Source organism: Euprymna scolopes, chromosome 8 (assembly GCF_053919585.1).
Source record: "Euprymna scolopes isolate OS-2025 chromosome 8, ASM5391958v1, whole genome shotgun sequence".
NCBI classification, from domain to species: domain Eukaryota; kingdom Metazoa; phylum Mollusca; class Cephalopoda; order Sepiida; family Sepiolidae; genus Euprymna; species Euprymna scolopes.
Window position 1 is genome coordinate 43205906 of NC_136489.1, and position 21368 is coordinate 43227273.

General features: G+C 33.3%; 1 protein-coding gene across 2 annotated transcripts in view; it reads right to left on the reverse strand.

Annotated features, from left to right (window-relative positions):
• The window catches only part of LOC145283538 (transmembrane emp24 domain-containing protein eca-like), a 45632-nt gene that overhangs the window by 4133 nt on the left and 20131 nt on the right, over nt 1–21368 (reverse strand). Inside the window, exons 2-3 of one of the 2 annotated variants that reach the window (XM_080132407.1) lie at nt 13512–13627; nt 359–463 (exon numbers count right to left, since the gene is read on the reverse strand). In XM_080132407.1, the coding sequence (XP_079988533.1) occupies nt 359–463; nt 13512–13627 (221 nt within the window). Of the gene's footprint in view, nt 1–358; nt 464–13511; nt 13628–15360; nt 15477–21368 lie in introns of both variants that reach the window. The other variant, XM_080132408.1, reaches the window with a different exon arrangement.

The following is a 21368-nucleotide window of genomic DNA, read 5'->3' on the forward strand; positions in this document are numbered from 1 at the left end:
GGATTTTAACTTGGCACACCCATGATATCAGACTGCATCTTTCCATTTTACCAATGGCATATCCAAGATATGGGACTTTCCATATCGCCATGGAAAATAGTCTAATGGGGTTAAATTGCATTAATTAGGAGCCAGTTGACAAAATTATTCCTCCATCAAATGTAAATAAAAAAAATTTCAAAATTTACAAACGCTGCTAGTATGTCAGGCACTTCATGATGAATTGCCAAACCAAGCTGAACTAAAAGTAACTGATAGTTGTCATATCTGCAATCTAAGAAAATAGTGTTGTCAATTTAAAGTTCGCTGCCTAAAAAAATGTACAGTATGGTTTCAATATCTAGAACTAGTGACTTACCAACTGTCCACTTGAAAACCAAGCTGAAGAATTGGAGTGGAGGCATACAAGATGTTCACCAGCTGAATGAGACGTGAAAGTAAATCTGCCCTCAGCTGCATAAGTCTGAAAGGAAAAAACATTAAAATTTTTTAGAATTTTTTAAATTAGGATTGATAATTTGGATTACTATTCTTGTTCAGAATTTCTCTTATAAAAAAAAATTTGTATGATTTATGTATCTGTGACAAAATATTTTCCAAAAATCCTGTAAATCCATCAAGTAGTTTTATTCTTAAATAAAAAAATCAAATTTTATGAGTAACTGAAGAGAAACTGTCTTGTCTACCATTTTAAAAATAACGTCAAGAAACAAAAGGAGATAATTCCAAACTTGCAAAATTTATGTTGTAATGCGTATGAATTCATATTAATTGTTTAAAAATTATTTTCTTTATAAAAATAAAACTACTTGATCAACTTGCATGATTTTTGGAATATATTTTCATTTTGTCAAACAGATTTTTTTGTTTTGTTTTTTAATATAAGGGGAGTATAGACAAAAACTTGTTGGTTGCTATATTCACAACTATAACCTCAAATCTTCTGTGAGGAAATCTTTTAGAACTTGTAAACTAAAAGATTTCCTAGTTACAGCAGAAGCATTAAAAGGCTTGAGGTTACCTCGGTTGAAATCTATAACAAGCAAGATAAGAATAGTAATATGCAAATTAATCAAAAGCAAAAATAATATCAAGTCACGTAATTCCAAAATCTCTAGGTAAAGGATTCACTCCTAAATTAATGAATTTTGGAATATAGCAACGAGCTGCAAGGGGTTGTATAGTTGAATTTCATACAAAAGGGAGTAAAATAGAGGGTGGAAATCTGTTTCTTTCAGAGTATTTTATAGAGTTTTAGGAGGCAAAATATGGGCACAAGTTTTAATTTGATAATACAAATATTTCAGATTTACATTGAATTTGATAGAGTCATTAGTAGGGCTATGATAACAAAATATTGTTTTGACGTTTGAATATATATACGACAGACAGTTAATGCACTGAGAACCACATCACTATATAATCGCATATACGATATCAACAGATACACTCAAGAGTCAAAACAATGAAAAGAATATGCTGTTGTCCTAGCCCTAGTCATTAGACATCAACTAAGCAAGATTCCCTGCATTTCAATTTTTTTTTTAGAAACCCTTTGAACTTAAAGCATGAATCAAAAGCATGTAATGGATTTTAATCAAAATTGGAATAAGGATTCTAGACACAAAGATTAATAGCATTGTATTTTGATTTTAATCTTTGTAAGAGGGCATAAAAGTAGTGCAAAACTGTTCTGTTTCAGGAATTCATTTTACCTGTCCTACGAGGAGTATTCTTTGAATTTGTGTATATATCTAAACGAAGTTGAGCCCATTTCTCATATCAACAGTAAATTCAAAACTCCCAATTTCAAGTTATTTTGCTAGGCTTAAAGAATAATATCATGGTGAATGAACTCATAAGACTATGATCAAGAGGATACCATGAACAAACACTACACCCCCTCTTCCTGGAAAAAGAAGATGGTATTGTGAGGAATGAACATAACTATACTGACCCCAAAAGGAGTTAATGCCAGAGAGGATCCTCTATAAAAGATAATGTCTGTGAGCAAAGTATCATGGCAACAAAACAGATACTACACTACCTCCATTAAAAGATAATAGATTAAATCAGTTTTTATTTCATCCATTTAAAAATACCTAGTCATAAAATCATTTTATAGTACCATGACCTTTTAGTTATGATCAAAGTGTAGTATCTGTTTAACATCCCAGTAACCAGACAAAACTATTGCATATAATTAGCATCCATTGATTATGGATGAAGGGGATGAAGTTGGTAGTGGGCAGGGTAGTTGTTCTTTATATCAGGCTCACTTCTCCGATAACTGATGAATTTTATCCCCCCCTCCCCCGGGCTGCTGGTGACCTGGTATTTCCACAGATTACCCTGATCAGCAAGTGTCCCCCAGCTTCCAAGGTCTATACCAACCTCTTTCATATCTTTTACACATATTTTAATTGAAACTGAGGGCGACCCCTTTTTCTCTTACTAATTATCGATTCCCCAGTCTTTTGGGATATATATTGCATATATAACAAAATATGACAATGCTCATAGAATTTGTCAAATACTTTTGAACTTATGTTAGGCACTCACAAAAATACTGCTTCACTATGAGTCAATTCTACTTAGTTAATCCCAATCTTAAGAGACTTTATAACAAAGATAAAAAAATATAGGTTAGTAAGGCTCTCTAAGTGATAGATTGCTCACTGTTTTTCTGGGTGATGTGAAAACAAGCAGGTCGGGCTTTGAATGGAAGAGGGAACTAATTGGGATGTCAAAAAATAAAGCAGATTGGGGTTGAATATTGAAATGGATGGTGTCCAAGATATGCAACAGTTTAGTTTAGGGGTGACAGAGGGGAGGAGGCAAATAAAATGTGAAGAACGAGCAACTTTGGAGGTTCTCAAGTATCAAAAACAAAACAGAATCAGAGCTCATTTACTCTACTAGCTCAGAGTCTTAAATCTGAAGGATGGGTTCCATAAAACTCAGAACCATGTGTGCCATGCTTAAGCAGAGAACACAAGCTCACACCTGACTTCTAAATGGATGCACTAGTATCATGCAGTTACCTCCTATTGAAATCGATATAATCTAATTTCAAATTGCATCCGATTTTCACCTTAAGATGCTGAAAGTAAATGACCATATTATGATTGGAAACATAAAACTCCAGATATTGTCAAGATGTGAAACCCACATCACCATTCTCGCTAGTTAAGATGCCTAGAAAAAATAATTTTCTGTCTAGGCCACAGTGGGTTTATGTTATCGATGACTCCTGCTACATTTTGGATTATCGGATGTTCAGCATTGATGCGAACCGCTACTTCCTGACATACTTCCAGAGTTGCCAAAGTCTTCTGCAAGTAAAAAAAAACAACCAAAAAAACAACCAAAAAAAAAACGCATGTTCGGCTATTTCTCTTTCATTATTCTTGCAATGTAGGCAGCATGGATCTGTTTTTATTCCAACTATGGTCAGCATGCTTTGGATCAATGGTCAAGTCAGTGTTCAGAATTAAGATAACTGACCTGGTATTTGAATATTGAGTACAGACCCGTCTTCAGACGGGTCTGTACTCTTCCACATAAGCAAGAAGAGCAAGTTTATGAAAACTGAGGTACTTTGTAAACAGGAGTAGTACAGTCAGCCCGGAAAGTTCTACCCTTTAAGGAAAAGGTCCTACAAATCCAAATAGTGATGAACGATTTAACCTTAGACTGTGCTGCTGATAAGTTAGTTTCTAACTGGAGGCCTGGTTTGAACCAAATGTCAACAATCCAAACCAAACCATCCAACCAGCTGAAAATATCTAGAAGTGTGATTTTGCTGCTCCAGGCACCCAACCAAAGGCCCTGGACTTGCTGTAATCAATTATGGCCCAGATAACTTCTACATACAGAGAGAACTACTTAACTGATTAAATGTCATGAAAACAGCAACATCAACAAATCCAGGAATACCCTATACTAGATACTGCGAATCCGTGCATAATTGGTGTTGCTACCTCATTTCTTAATTTGTGTAAGAAAGGCCCCAATGCTAGGACAAAGTAGGGATGACAGCAGTTTTCACAGCAATAGCCGCCTAGTAAAATGTGCCTGATACACCCGGTCAATATGCAAGCCTCCTAGACCTTTTTCTCTCAACTTCCCCTGAGCTATGTTCATGTTCCGTTCATTCTCCTCTAGGATCCTCCGACCACTCCGTCGTATCAGTTAAGATAAAAACGAAATGTAAGAAGCTCCCAGACGTACCCCTCCACCGTACTGTATACCGATACTCTATGGCTGACTGGGATAGCTTCCGTTACATTCATATCTGATTTACCTCTGCACTCCATGTTTAAAAAGGAAGTGTCCTCTATAGTATCAGATCTGACCGAATGGTTAATTGTAGGCATAGACCAATTCATACCATCTAAAAAATTCCAACAAAAACCTAACAGCCAGCCATGGTTCTCCCCAGAATGTGCTGCTGCTATCGCGCACAGAAATCACTTTTTCCATAGCTACCAACGTAATAGATGCACTGAGACTAAAGCTGCTTTCAGGACTGCCATGCCAGCAACCACTGTAAAAGAGTAATAAAAAATGCAAGAGAGCTATATGCCCAGTCTGTTAAATTCAAGGTAGCTGATCAGCGGCTTGGTTCCCACCAGTTTTGGCAAATAACAAATAGGATCCTGAACAGAAGTGTGCGTTCTATCCCAACCATTATCAATGGACCAGAGGTCATCTCGTCAGCGTCAGACAAGGCCAAACTATTTGCAAAGAACTTTGCAGCTAATTCTACCCTATGCAACGAAGGCCATCAACTCCCCATATTTCCTCCTATAACACAGAACAAGCTAGGTAACATACAAATATCCGTGCATGAGGTTGCCAAGCTAATCAAGAACCTAGATTCCAGTAAAGCAACTGGCCCTGATAGCATCCCAATTATAGTGTTAAAAAAGCTTCAACCAGAACTTGCTCCCATACTTACGAAACTGTTAAAGCGCTGCCTTAAGGAGAAGCGCTTTCCGACTCCCTGGAAGACCTCATCAGTTAGCCCTGTATTTAAGAATTCAGGTGATAAGTCATCTCCCTCTCATTACAGACCAATAAGTCTCCTGTGTGTTATGAGTAAGTTGCTGGAATCCATATTAAATAGAGAAATAGTCAACCACCTCAGCAGGAATAACCTTCTTAGTGACACAATATGGTTTCCGCTCTGCAAGATCTACCGCAGATGTGCTGACGATTATATCCCACAGGATTAGTGAATCTCTTGACAAAGGCTTCCTTTCTAGGGCAATTGCTCTTGAAATATCAAAGGCCTTCGACAAGGTATGGCATAAGGGTCTACTTCACAAGATTTCCAGCTACGGTATAACTGGAAATGTTTTCTCAATCATTAAATCATTTCTCTCCGATAGGCTCATAAGAGTAGTGGTAGATGGACAAAAATCGGAGGCCTGCAATATAAATGCTGGAGTCCCTCAGGGGTCAATCCTAGGCCCAACTCTCTTCCTGATCTACATCAATGACCTCCCTAAACACATACTTAAATCATTCGTTGACATCTATGCTGATGACACGACCATCTACGGCAACACATCAAAGGCTGTAAATGACAAAATTCTCTCTGATTCTCTCTCCTCTGATCTTGAGCACGTGGTTCAGTGGGGGAAGATGTGGCTGGTTATCTCTAATGCATCCAAAACCAAACTCCTATCCTTACATCATCAATGCTCTGATCCCCAGCTGGCATCAATTGTGATGGATGGCTCTCGTTTGGGTGAGGCCCCGTGTTTTTACAAGCTTCTGGGTTTGACCTTTACTCCTGATCTGAAATGAAACACGTACATCGTCTGTTGCCAAGGTCGCTGGAAAGATGGTGGGATCCTTCTACCGCTCCAGAAGATATCTCACTACTGATGCAATTCTCTATCTATATAAAAGCCAAGTACGTCCAAGGATGGAATACTGTTGCCATATCTGGGCAGGAGCTGCTAAAAACAGCCTATCCTGCCTTGACAGAGTACAAAATAGACTTCGTGGCTTAGTGGGGGATGCCCTTTTCTCTACCCTGCAACCTCTCTCCCACAGAAGAGACGTTGCGAGCCTATCCTTGTTTTATCGTTATTTCCATGGTAGGTGCTCGTCTGAGCTCCAATCTCTGGTCCCCCCTCGCCAATCTTTCACGAAAAACACCTGTCTAGCCGAATCCACTGTGAAAAATTTCCCCCACTCTTTATCTGTGCCTAAATCAAAACGCGGATTCCATGAACAAGGCTTCTTTCTTAGAACTGCACGCCTGTGGAACTGTTTCGTCTGCCTGCTTCCCACCGGACTACAACTTGGATGTCTTCAAGTCCAATGTTAACAAATTCCTTATCAACCGCCCCCTTAAGTAAACACTTCATCAAATCTCCACACTAACGTAATGTACTTGCAATAACCCTTATCCCTGAGTGGCTTCCGGGCCTTGATAAGTGGTGACCTCCGTGTAAAAAAAAAAAAAAAAAAAGTAAAAATTATGTATAATTACCAAGTTATAAAAAGATATTGATGACAAATTAAGCTAAAAAGAACATGTGTTTAACCCTGTAGGAAATTGTCAAGCTAAAATGTATGGAATTCGTGTTACCAGGTGTTGTGCATGTAGTTAGCCAATCAGATTCATTGTTATTTCATCCTACAGGTTGATGTTTCCATTAGCTAATGGCAAGGCTTCTTTCGAACAAAGGTTTGGCTGACTTCCTCTTATTGTTTTGTATAGGAATAATGCACTCTTTTTTTTGTGAATGGGTCGAATTAATAGGTGTCCTATTTTAACAAGTAGGAGTACTTTTTCTATTTCAGGTGTTGGTTTAATTTAATTTTTGTTTTAATCTATTTCTTTATCATGCATTTTTATACTAAAGTAAAGTGTATTCTGTGTAGTCGTCAGCTATTTCACTACTTCAGTTTAAAAACCTATTAAACTGTACAAGTGAAATAGCAAAAAAATGTACATACAGAATAAACTTTAGGATAAAAATGCATAAGTAAAATAAAATAAATAAAAAACTAAATACCTAAAATAGAAAAGTACTCCAAGCACACATGTTAAAATAAGGTTATCTAGTATTAATTTGACACAAAGTCACCTCCATACAAAACAAAAGTGGAAGTAAAAAGTGCAATGGAAAAATTAATCTATGGGATAGAAAAACAATGAATGTTCTTGGTTAGCTAGACAGAATAACCACCACATGTGTCTATAAAAGCACCTGCTAACATGAATTCCGTACATTTTTGTTTCAGGATTCCCAACAAGGATAAAGCGCTGGAGTCTGTGTAGCTTAATTGCCACAATTTGTAATTTACTTTAATTTGTAAGTTACTACCTAGCTATACTCACGTATTGAACAATACGTGTTGAAGTAAATACGTAAAAATTGATGCATTAATACACCACACACGAGATTTTTCATTTCAAAGAAAAGCAGTTAAGATTGCGGAAGGCGTTCAGTTTTGGTGAAAGATGAATAATAGAACTTCTCTGCATTTTTCATGCTTGTAAAGAGAAAAAGGAGAATCAGGAAATGGCAGCGAAAATGGTCAAAATATCAATTATGAATTAGAAAATGACATGCAATCTAAAAATTTAGAAAAAGAAAAACTATTGAGAAATGTGCAATTGAGGGGAGAAGAGGAGAAAGAAAAAACATCAATTCAAGCTTCATCACAATTTTTTTTTTATTCTCGTCCTCACAATAGGCAAGACAGTGGATACCATTTTTTTCACCAGTGAATTGGAGTCATTATGGAAAAATGTATATATAAAAAATATTCGGAAAAGGAGGGAGTTTAAAAAAAAACAAAAAACATAAAAATCTGACTCTGAAGTAAGAAATCAGACCCCTCCTCCCCAATTGATTTCTCAAATCTAAAGTTTGAAAATTCTTTTCCAACTGTTTCCGCTCAAATTAGAATATACAAGAAAAAAAATGTAATATGTACAACAATTTAAAATTTTGAAGAAATTGGGTTAATCATGGCATTCTATCTTACAGTTTTATGACAGTTGAGAAATACGGTTGAAGGGTTATTCTATTGACAAATGTTTTATTTTCAGTTTTTTAAAGTCAAATCAACTATATTTGAAAATATAAAGAACATTTCGATTAATATGTGAGGATAAAAAAAAACGTTGAAAGATGAATAAATGAAAATATGTCTGGATCAATTTTTTTTTTTTTTACCTTTTTGCTTGCATTCAAGGTTTTTATTTATTTTCAACTCCTCAGATAAGAGTCAAAATGTTATTCTGTATATTTTTAAATATAGTTGACTTAATTTACTTAAAAAAAATCTGAAAAATCGAGTTTATCTATCAGCCTTCAATTATGCTTCTCAGCTGAGTTATCAAATGGCTTGTTGTATAGAACGCCATTGGGTTAATGAAATTTAATTTATGAAAAGAAAAAGCTTTTGATTATTAAAATATGAGTTCATGTTGAATTGAGAGAAGATTTTTCTCCAAGGTTAAAAATGTAATCATTTACACTTTATGATCAGCAATATGAACAAAGTGTCGCATCTTCAAACTTAATTCTGACAAAAGATTACAAAAATATGAAAAGAAAATATTAAAAGATTACAAATATTCAACAGAAATGCATTCATCTACAAAAGCAGAAGCAGCTGATATAATCACACTGATGGTTTCCTACACGACGTAACACATGCAAAAAAAAAAAAAAAAAAAATCCAAACACTAAGCATTAAGCAAATCAGTCAAAGTTACAATCTTAGAGAGAAATTAACTTTTTGTTTGCAATAAAAAGAAAAAAGGTTAATTCAGAAAATCATGGAAGCCATTTTAATTTAGAAAGTTGAAACTATGTTATAACTAGCTGTGAAAGTAAAGACTTCGAATTTAGTTATGCAAAAAGGTCTTAAAAGTCAGTTAATGAATTTTCAAACAAAACCAAAAATAGAAGAAATAGTGGTAGTGGTTGCGACTCATCGGGTCACAAGCATGTCTTCTAAACAATTTTTGCTTTTATAGTTTTGTACGTATTTTATTGGGAAAACAGATTTTTAGATTACTGTGATAAAAGTTGACAGGAGCTGAGTTATGAGTGAATTTTGAAATTTTTGGCAAATTGATGGACTTATAGTTAGGGTTAGGAAACTACAAAATATTTTGAAGAATCACTTATGAGAATGTGCTCCTCAGTTTCTTGGCGATTTTTTTTTTTTTTTTTTTTTTTTTTTTTTTTTTTTTTAATGGAAATTGCTCCAGACGACAAGGCATGAATCCACTTTATGCAAGAAGCTTAAAAAACAAAACTTGCCAGCAATAAGTGTCAGATGGATTCTGACCCAGAAAGCAGCAATTCTTCCCCCTTTGTCAGAAATATTGCTTATGAAATATGAGGACTAAAAAGAACAAGTGAGAGTTACGAGGCTACCAAAAGTAAACGGAAGACTGATTGCCATGATCACCAGCAAAAATACACTAGAATAAAAACATTCTGTGATACCATATTCCTATACCGATTCAATCCCAAATTTCCTTAGATTCAGTTTAATGTCTGTTTTATGTTTACACACTGGCACATGTTGGACGGCTTTAAAATGTTTCCGAACTAAACACATAACTGGTCAAATTATTATCTATCTCCTTTCCGCTCGAATCATCTATCCTTACCACTTTGTCTAAAGTTTTCCTTGATCTTTGTCCACCTACTAACCCAAATAGTCATCCATTTTTTTTAACATGGCAATATGATCAAAGTCTCCTCTTTTGCACCCATCTTACTATATTGCCCAGATTTTATCTTCTGAAGTCATCAGAAGTAAAGACTCAAATTACACAGCCACTACATCATTCTTATATCATTTGTCCATGCAACGCATGTCCTCAACTTTCATTAGCCAATTTCCATACATCACACTGCATACATGCCCGATAGATTCTTCCCTTGGCAGTATACCCTTCCACACTATAGTGAAAGAAGTAATGACAATGAGAGTATTAGATCTCCCCAACTAATAGATCTGATGAAAATCCAGAAGGAATCAATTGGATCCATTGGCATTTGATCATCTGCCTCCGCATGCAACAAATAAAGACTTGTTAGGCACAAGGCCGAAAATTAATGGGGTGAAAGTAGCAATGTTGCTGTTACACTATCCCTTTGAGTTCTGGGCCAAACCTTCCCCAACTTTGCATGCAGCCACTAAGTCTCGCTGCCATTGGTGTTTCAAGTAAACATCAGCAATCTTGCAGGTTAAACAAATGGTTGCAATCAGGTGGATTCAATACAGCCAAGACAATCCAGCTAGAGAGAGAGAGAGAAAAAATGCTCTGCTAGTTAGTAATGTGTATTGTTTAGTTTAAAAACAAGTCAGCCATTTTAATGAAATGCTTTGTGAAATTTTATTTTAAAATTTATGTTTATGTAATATTTCATAGAGAATATGTTAACATTTACTCATGAGCTATGTCTGGTATGGCAACCAGTGTAATAATAAAGACTGGTAATACAACCGGATTAATTTAAAAGTTAGGTATGTGTTATTGACCATAATCTCTGCTGGCTGCAGAACATGTACTCATATCCAAGCTTTACGACCTTGGTTCATGTTCGTCTGTTCATAAACGTTGTCTATCCATTTTTTTTTGTCTACCTTTCCATCACCTTCTTTGTATACTATCTTCAACGCATATTTTACATAACCGTACACTGGAATGCTTAAAGTGACCAAACAATATCAAAATTTTACACTTGATAACAGGAGACATTGAAGAGATGCCAGAGTTTTGCAATTCCAAGACACTGATGTGATCACATATGTATACATTTAGATATTTGTACATACAGGGTTAGCACCTAAACTAATTTACCAATCATTATAAATTTTGAAACAGCTGGTAGGCATAAGAGGGTGATGTTGGATATATTTCATTTGTACCTTAAGCGTTATATGACTAGGTAAAGGAGTCAACTATACATACTCGTGCGCGAGAAGAGGGGGTTATATGTATGTTTACTAACAATATATCATGGGTAATAAAAACTAATTTTGCCCTTTGAATTTTATTAACCTGTCTGCAACAAATGTAAATACATCATTATATATATCATTACCTACTTATTACTATATATTATCTATAAATTAATGGTTCCCATATTGTGTTCAATTCTACACTAGGTTTACTTAGAAATTGATCTTCCAATATATGTGCTGCTTCCTGCAGTAAATGAGACTTACATCTAGAAATAAAATAGGTTTAAGGCCCATAAAATTTATACTAGGAATTGTCCACAAGAGCTGTGGCACAGTGGTTAAAGTACTTGGAAAAATTCAGTTATAAAAGTGACCTTCTGAAGGTTCAAAATCCTCAGTGTGGGTGACTGAAAATACAACAGCGAATTACTTAAGACCTATATCCAATCATGGGGCTAACGGAACAAAAGCATGCTATCCTCATGGATTAAATAAAGGATTCTGTTCAAAATTTCATGCAGATTCTTGAGTTCGGCAAGATACACCTGAAGGCCGGAGGTTACATTGACTGAAACGTTGTACAAATAACACTTAAGATGAGAACAGTAGTTTGAAGAATCCAAATACGAAGAACACTTCAGTTTAAAAATAAATTGTATATTCTTTTATCTATTATATATATATATATATATATATATATATATATGAAAGCTGTGTGTGTGTATATTTTCTTACACAATAACTCAATTTTCAGTCTACAGACTCGAAATTTGATATATAGGGTACTGAGATTTGGGAAAACGTAATCCGTTTTCGGCCAGAAATTTGTCTGTTAAGGGGTCAAAGTTCAACAATTTGACCTTTGAGAATTCTACCAAACTCCTCACCAATTTTGGGTCTAAACACTTGAAATTTTAGATATAGGTTCCTTGGACATGGATCTAACTTAACTTGATTTGAGCATAAAACAATAAATGAAACAAGACTAAAAATTTTGCATTTATTTGCATAAATAAACCGTAACATCTTGGTAATCTTGATACAACTGTATTTTAAATAAGTCCCTAATGAAATTTAAAAAAAATTAAAAAATCAATTCATTTAAGAAAAATACAGCATTGTTAATGGGAGAGATGAAGAGAGAGGAGAGTGAGAAAGTGAAAGCAAAAAGACCACCAGTAAGCAATTTGTTTTTTACTTCGTTATCCATTTCTTTTATTAAACTATTTTAATTAGTGTTGACAAATAAACTATTGAATACATAAAGACAAAATGAACAATAAAATTATAAATGTATACCAAACATTTATTGTGAACTCTAATAGTTATGTTAATTAAGCATTCTAATAATTGTGTTTGGATTGTTTGTTGGCACTATATATGGAGTTATGGTTATATACTGAAAAGTGATAAAAAATTTAGTGCACTTATTTAGATGTGTGTGTGTCCTGCAAAAAATAATTTCTATTTTTGCTCTAAAAATATTCCAGTAAATGTGTGCGTATAGGGGAGAAAGGCCAAATAAATTTATTACCTGGAATGTTTTAGATTTGTCACACACACGATTATAAAATCATGCTTACCACTCTTCCTGAAAAAGCTTTTAAATTAAATTCTTAATAGTTGTAAGTACTGTTTACCAATAAAGAATAAAAAGTGCTACCATTCCCAGCAGTACAGAAAAAAAAAAGTTGGGTAGGGGAGTAAAATTCAGAATGAATAACACCAACCATTAATTTATTATAGATTGTTTAAAAAAGTTATGTGAATCTGACATTAAAAGAGCTGTTTTAATGGAACTTTCCTCTCTACTATATCTACAGTATTTTGAAATATTAAGTTGTATTATTGATTTAAATAACACTAACACATTTTAATGGTAATATAAAAAACGTTTGCATTTATTCATTTAAATGTGTGTGTATCTTTGTTCTAGAAAAATATTAACTTCTGTTTTCAGTGTTTTTAGAGCAAAACCTGAATATAATTTTTTTTCAGTATGTAGGGAAAATCTATTATCTGGCATATGTTGAATTTGCTATCCACATAATAAATTTAAAAACTTGTTTGAGAGTGATCAGCATATATTTTTTTTGTACCTATAGATATTAGCAATCATTAGTGTAGGAAGTGATGATTATCGCTGATCGTAGGATTCAAACCCTGCCATGAAACCACCTTTAATTCCATTAGCAAGGAACCTTACACCCCTGGGTTACCCTCAACAGTTACAATAATCAAGGGAAATTTAACATTTCTAAAGCCAAATACAGGCATAACATTAAGACAATCTATCATAATTTCTCACAAGGGCAGCCGATTCCTTTTATTTTAGTACTCAACTTTTAAGAAAAGCAACCTTTATGGTTATTCCTAAACAAGTTTTTAAATAAGGTTCTTACTAGTTGGAAGTACTTGTAGTAATAAAAAAAAAGTGCTATTATTATCAGTAGTATAAGAAAAAAAAAAAAAAAAAAAAAGAAAAGTTGGGTAGGGGGAATAAAATGACCCCATTGTATTACGTGTGTGTTTGGGAAACTCACCCGTGACAGTACAATCTTATCATCCGGACCTGTAACTTCCACATGCATTCCAGTATCTGGTGCAGGCGGCATATAATCCTTGACACCATGATCAAACACCTGCACTTTGTACTTGCCTGCAAGGAATGGTTTGTAAATAGGGAAGGAAGAGCAAGTTAGAAATGACTAGAATCTTATCAGGAAGGCAAAAGTGGCGTAAAAAAACGGGGAGAAAAGAATCATGTCAGTAGCTGGAAGCAAGTTGTATAAACAGTTTCATGCGCAGTTAGTAGATTAATAGGTGCATCATTTTGCAAGCAGGCTTAATCAAATGCAGTCTTTGAAAATGCTCTTAGATAATAAAGTCATCTGTTTAAATTTTGAAATGGTAAAAGTTTAATAAAAAATACTTTTTTTTATTGGAATCCTTTGGAATGAGTAAATTGTATATTTATTTGCAGACTCATCCTCATAGTTGCAGCTTCACCATGTTTTGACCAACTGATCCTCTGGCCTTCTTCAGACGATTAACTATGTCAGGATAGGAATGCTGAGTAATTACTGGGGATACAATTACAGCATTCCTATCCTGTCACAGTTAATCGCCTGAAGAAGGCCAGAGGATGAGTTGGCTGAAACGTGGTGAAACTACAACTATAAAGATGAGAATAAATATAAAAATATTTTAGTCATTTTTATGATTTTGATGAGCACAATGTTTGTTTCTTGTAACTGATATACTTCTGGAATATATTACCCATGAATGGAGAGATGGGTGGATTTATACCCCCACCCCCTGAGTATTAAAAGTTAATAATCTTGAGAGAATTTGTAGCTAACTTGCAAATTCCAGTTTCTGCCAAAAATTTAAAAAATTCTTTTAGGTCAGACTTAAGGTTCTTGTCCAGAATTCCTCCTATATTAACAAAAATAAAAATCATCTGTATGATGTATGTACCTATGACAAAATAAATATTAAAATTCATGTACATTGATCAGGCGGTTTTACTTTTAAAAAAATAAAATTTTATGAGTATCCAAGGAGTAACTGATCGCTTGCCATCAGAAGAAAAAAAAAATGGCAAGAAACAAAGGGAGATAAATCTAGTATGAATTATTGTTGACTTATGTTGTAATATCTCCAAATTCCTTCATTCCTTAAAATGATTTTTATAAAAATCATACCTGATCAATTTACACGCTTTTTGGAATATATTTTTGTTTTGTCACAAGTATGTACATCATGCGGAATTTTTATTTTTGTTTTTTTTAATATATGCAGAATTTGGGACAAGAACCAAAAATTGCTTATCAATTAAGCATCAAATTTCCATGTTGAATGGTCATCCTATTTGACTTTTTTTTTTTAATGTCAAAATCAATTTGTAAACATGTGGACTTTCATACAGCAGGACAATTTTACATTAAATTTACATACGAAAACACCCTTTATGCAAGTAATTTTTTATAATCCAAAAATGTCTTCAATTGCGGTTGGTGGTGGGAGAAAAATCTGTTTAGCGGTAGAGAAACAAATGCCTAGGAAATATCAATCCCAGGGTAATTTTTTTACTTTTCAACTTCGGTACTAAAAATAACTTAATATAAATTTGTGAAAACTTAGTTCTGGATCTATAACATGGGAAAAATAAGAGGGTACGGGGGGGGGGGGGAAGGTAAATTTCCACTCATTAAATTAATATAACCATAAAGATTTGCAATTCTGAAAGAATCTGTTACTTCATGAAGGATTTGAGAGCATTAACAAAGAACACAGGTACAAGTACAAACACCGATTCCTGTGGACAGCTGAATGTCCGATAGTGTGAATAGGAAAGAAGTTCAACACTTTATTCACACAAGATCTTACCCGAGACATTATCACTTTGTCTTCTGGATCTCTGATTTCCACATGCACTCCCAATCCATAAACAGTGGGAACATAGTTATTTATGTTGCGGTCAAATATTTCAACTTTATACCTGCCTGAAAATGGGGGGAAAAATAGCAATTAATAAATCCCAAACATATATAATAATCTTCTTTGTGACAGCCCAGACTAATGCACAGAGATCAAATGAAAATCAAACAAATTTAAAACTTTCTCTTTTTTAACAGAAGAGAAATAAAAATATTCATCATGTTAAAAATGCAAAAAGTATTTGATGAAAGTGAATATTATGTAGACAATTTTTGATTTTTTTAAAAAAAAGATAAAAATATTTAAGATTGTTAGACTTGATTTATATTGCTATTCTCATCTTATATTTACATTTCAGTCGATACAACCATCAAATTTCTTCAGCTGCATTTTATCAAATTTAGGAATCTTATTGTTAAACTCAGGAATTTTTGTTCTTATCCAGAATTCCCTCTATATTAAAAAGAAAAATATATACATACCCGTGATGAAAAAAAATACACCTTATTCCAAAAATCACGTACATTAAATAGTTTAATTTTTATAAGATCGTTTTTAAGTAATTAATGGAAATTCAGAGGCATTACAAAAAAATCTCGCCAGCTGTAATTATTGTGGAGTTATCTCCCTTTGTTTCTTGAATTTGCTCAAGCAAATTAGTCTATGGATACTAATAAGATTTTTTTTATTTTTTTTTTTAAACTATTTAATCAATTTACGTAAGATTTTAACAGTAAATGCCAGTAAAAGTGTTAAGTTATGCTTAGTTATTGACTGTAACAAAGATCGAACCTTCAACCTGGCAGATGCAACAAAAAAATCCACTTCTGGATTAAAGAGTTCAGTTGGATATTCTGTACAGATTCCAAAGTTTGAAGGTTGGATTGGCTGAAATGTTGGAAATGTAGCAACTAAGATGAAAATAGTAGTTTGAATAATTCAAGCAATACAGAGATACATAGTTATAATAGAAACAGAAATAATTCATTTTTGTTTGAAGACAAAACTTCATTATTCAAATACTAACAGGTTCTAATCTATTGATTTGCAATTCTCATTTGAAATCATCGAAATAAAACTAAGAAAATGACAATCAGAAATCAAATTTTCAATGAAACGTTAGTCAAACAAGATATTTTTATTTTAACTTTCCATTTAATTTTTTTTTAAGTAAACAAAATTCGTGAAGGTTTTTTTAATGCTTTGTTAACAATCAAACTTGAAATTTTTTTCGCCATTTTGAAACTAGATTTAAATTTTCCAATTTTTTAAACAAAAGTAAATATTAATTTAAATTCTCTCTGAACATGCATACCATGAGATGTTGTGCCATTTTTTCTTTTTAAATTTCAATAAAATATTTTTATATATCATAAATGAAAGAAATTCTTTATAATTATCATTTATTTAATATTAAGCTTCTTTGCTCATAAAAAATTAAATATGCATACATGATTGCTGAGCAATATTTGAGCTGGCTTTTTTTTTTAACGGCATTTCTGTCCCACTCCCGACTACTCCTTTTCGTTTTACTCTTTTTTTTTCCATCTTATTTGTTCCCTCCAAACACATATTTACTTTTTATTACAAAAATGAAGTATTTTTTAATTTAAAAAAAGTTAAGAGTAAACCAAGACAAGCTTCTTTCAAAACGATTTCCAAATTATTCAAACAATTCTTTTGAGAAATTGCTATTCTTATAATTGCTGAGGGTTGGCACCCAACTTAATGATTTTATGTGCAGTCACAAGTCAAAGTATCTGTTCTGATTTCGAAAACAGGAAAAAGTAAACCAATTATTATGACTAATGGATTTTTAGGAATGCAACATATCCAATAAATCCTAGGCCATACTAACAACTTTTAAGCAAAATCAGACTTTATTATCAACATAAATGCGACAAATTCCAACACCACTCTAATTCAACTCCTCTTTTGTAGAACGATTTGTCTTTGGTCTCAAACCACTTTTCCCTAAGAGTGATATTTGACATCTGCTGGTGGGCATCACGCGCGGAGAATAAGATGTGAAAGAAATTGAAAGTGCAGTTCATTTATTTGTGGATTTTTTGTTTTTTGAGATCTACTTTAAATGCACTGATAACGCTATATAATATTCACTATAGAGGTTCTTCTTTTCTAAATGTAATGAATAAAATACCTTGCCTATCTCAAAATGCTTAGGCCAAAACCTTGCTTTCTGATATTCGAGTCATGAGATGACTTTCATCTACTGCTGCCTACTCAGCTGACTTGATAGAATCACGTTTCCCTCATTGCCATTTATTGAGGCAAAACTTGTGTTGAAACTGTTGGAAAAACACTTTGAATCAACGGCATGTTACTTTTGATTGACTGAGAAAACACGCTACCTGCATTAAAAACAGCTTTCCCATTGATAAAATGTTCATCCAAAATGGTGAATACATTGGCTAGTGATAGCTCATTCCTCTTTATTTTATGCAAATTTAATTCATGATCAACCAAAATGAGTTTGCTGATGAATTTTCTACAACTGACAAATATTCATGACTTGAGCATCCAGCATCATTTGTCCTTGTACAACAGTGTTTAAATTCAGTATGTCACCTTAACTATTGTTTCAGACAGAGCACAATCCCAATAACACTTATCAAATTATTGCTTTGCTTGAACAGTTTTTCCCATCAGGAAGTTTATCACAAAATTCAGATTTTCCTGTGGTCTTGAAAATTTTCAACAGTACCTTCACTTAATTTGTAAACTAATAATGATTGAACTCAAATTTTGACAATTTGAAGGTTAGTACTTTATAAAAATCACATGGATTATTTATTAGTGACGTCATCTGTGTGTTAGGCAAAGGACTTATTGAGTGACGTTACAATATTTATTAGCCATCTGTAAAATAAAGGGCATTTGTATACGAATTGTTTATAATAAAACTTATTACCTCAAAATCAAAATTTTATTGCCATTATATCTAAAAACGTCTGTAGGAATATAGACCTCTGCAAAACAATATCAAATTTATTTTGATAGCACAATTAGTCATTGAATTATGACAGTTCAACATTTGTTGGAAATCAAAGATTTGTTGTGTTATTGGTTCATAAACAATTTTCAGTGTGATTAAAAATGCAAGTTATGAGCAAAGTGAAAAATCACTACAAACATAAGATTGTCTTGTAAATAAAAATTAATCATGATGGAAGCATTAATTATTTAAAGTATTAATATTAAATAAAATCAGTCTAAAATGTGCAAGATCTCAGGTGCTTTTGCAGTATAATGTAAATTCGAATAAATGCATTTCAGGTAAAAACAATGTGTAATGTCGAAATTAGTATAAGTTTTTAAAATTATGAAAAATGAATAGATGTGCTAGATGTTTTTACAAAAAATCAGACACTAGTGGTGATGAGATTTAGTGCTTATGAATAGACTTTCAACAAATGCATGTCAGTTTTGTAAGGGGGATCTCCATTTTTTTTTTAATGATATAAGTATTGATAAAGAGTCTGTAAGAATGATGTGTGTGTGTGGGGGGGGAACTATTAATGACACAAGAGAAAAGGTAAGATTTTGTTCACAGCTAAATTTAATTCAAATAATCCCCCTAAAATAAACGCAAAATCACAAGTTGAAATTGAATGGAATTTCACTATATCTGAGTTTTCAAACTCTAAACTGGTTTGTGGTACGCACTAAATATAGTCTTTCTTGAATAAAGTTCATTTTCACATTTTGTCACCATTAAATCTTTTTTTTTTTTTTTTTTTTCACCATAAATGAAAATATGCTAGATCAGGGATGGTTGGTTAACTTATGGCACATGCACCAACAGTGGCCCATGGTAGGATTAAAAATGTACAGAACTGCTAAAGATAAAAAAAAAATAAAGAATTGCCTGCAAAGACTATGGCGTAATGCATAAAATATTAGATAAAATTTACTTGTGACATTCTTCTAGAGGTTGAGGATTCAATCCTCAGTGCAGGAGGTATTCAAAATACGATTGTGAATTACCTAAGACTTCTATCCAGTTATGGTTGACCAAAGAAAGCATCCTACCCCTTTGGATTAAATACAGAGTTCTGTTCAAAATTCCATGCAAATTCCAAGTTTGACAAGAGACACCTGAAGAAGGTCAGAAGTTACATGAACAGAAACGTTATGAAAATAACATTAAAGCTGAGAACCATAGTTTGAATAATCTAAATTATCAATGCACAACACAAATTCAGAAACAAGTTATTGATATATATATATAAGCATTTGGTCCAGATTAATTTTAACATAACGTGGCAATTATTTTCACTGATTTTATTCAACGTGCATTAGTAGGTTAAACCCAAATTTTTAATGTTTTTGATCCTCAAAAAAACCCCAAAAACCTTAAAAATAAAATGCCACAAGTCTTTAAATTGTGCACGGCTGAATGTTCCCATATATGAAACTTTTTAATGTATAACTATATCAATGAGTTTTGAATTCAATAGTGAAATTATGTATTCACTGCACAGGTAGTGATCGTCTGTCTTTTGTGGTTGATTTCAGTATTGGTTGGTGGTTATGTGGTCTGTCACTACTGCAATAAAGGTGTTTTTCTTTCAAAACAAAATCATAACTAAAGTTTAAAACAAAGGTTTTATTTTGAGAAATCAAAATACTTTGTTTCTCCACCAAATGACAGACTTAACTTGAGGCGACATTCACCCAGGATAGATTATGCTGGCTCCTCTTGTATAACAGTTTCCCGGATAATTACAGACCATCACAGTGATGGACAGCCAGTCCTGGGACCAACGGCAAATGCTATAGACTTATGAGCCAAAGCTAGGTTCGACGTTAGCTCTGATTGTATAACCACTTCTTCAACATGCCTTCCGGCCACATTTGCCAACCTTGGAATGGTTTTGGAGCTATTACTTTGTGGATGAACTCTTAAGCGTTGTGACATGTAGCGTGGCCAGACCAGCAAAATCTTCTCTTTAAGAGATTGGTTCAGGGGGATGATGCTGAATCACATTCCGATTTGGGTATTGGAGATGAAATGGTGCCAACCTTTTGAGATCTACAACTCTCATTGGCCAGGTTTCACAGTTGTAGAGAAGGATCATCCGATCAAATGTTTGATAGACTGCCTATTGTGATGGAGTTGTAGACAACCAAAAACATGCCGAATGTAGTTGATTTGGGCATTGATATCATATTCCTAGAGACAAACACAGAGCCGAAGTACTTAAAGCACTCAACCTCCTTTAGAGGGTTCCTCCCATTGAGATCTGTGCTTTTATCAGAAGTTAGGAATCCTACAGAGAGGATTTTGCTTTCCAAGCACATAGTTTTTGGGCTGCTTTGCAGAAACTTCTGCATATTTTGTTTTTGCATATATAACTATGGCTGTCATTTAGAGTAAGTCACAACAAAACCACTTAGACTGGTTACTTTATAACTGGACATAAAAACAAACTGACTAACCAGGGGTTCCATTATTTGTAGTTGACATTAATTCTGTAGAATCTTAAGTGATTTGATTTCTCAGTATAAATCCTCAATGTCCAAGATGGGCTGTCTTTTCTCTTATCTAAATACATCTAAATAGTCTCCCTAACAGAAAAATCAGCTAAGGAGAATAACTTGTTCTTTTTTTTTATTCTTTTAGTAAAAATTTAGTTGTAAAAAGAAAAAAATGGTTAAAAACTAGTAAATGAAATACAATTTTTACCCTTATAAAGTTGTATTTTTTAAATTTGCAGGGTTTTTTTTTTAAATTTACTATTAAAATAAAAATTAAGTTTCATCTTTACTATGCTATGAATCATTAATATTCAATGTGTTAGCTGTTACATTTTTTTTTTTTAATCATCTCAAAAGGTATTGAGATTTTGCCTATTGTTTATGTTGCTTTGATCCAATAATCACCATTTCCCGTATAAGTTTTCATTTACTTAATTACATTTGTAAGGACTTGA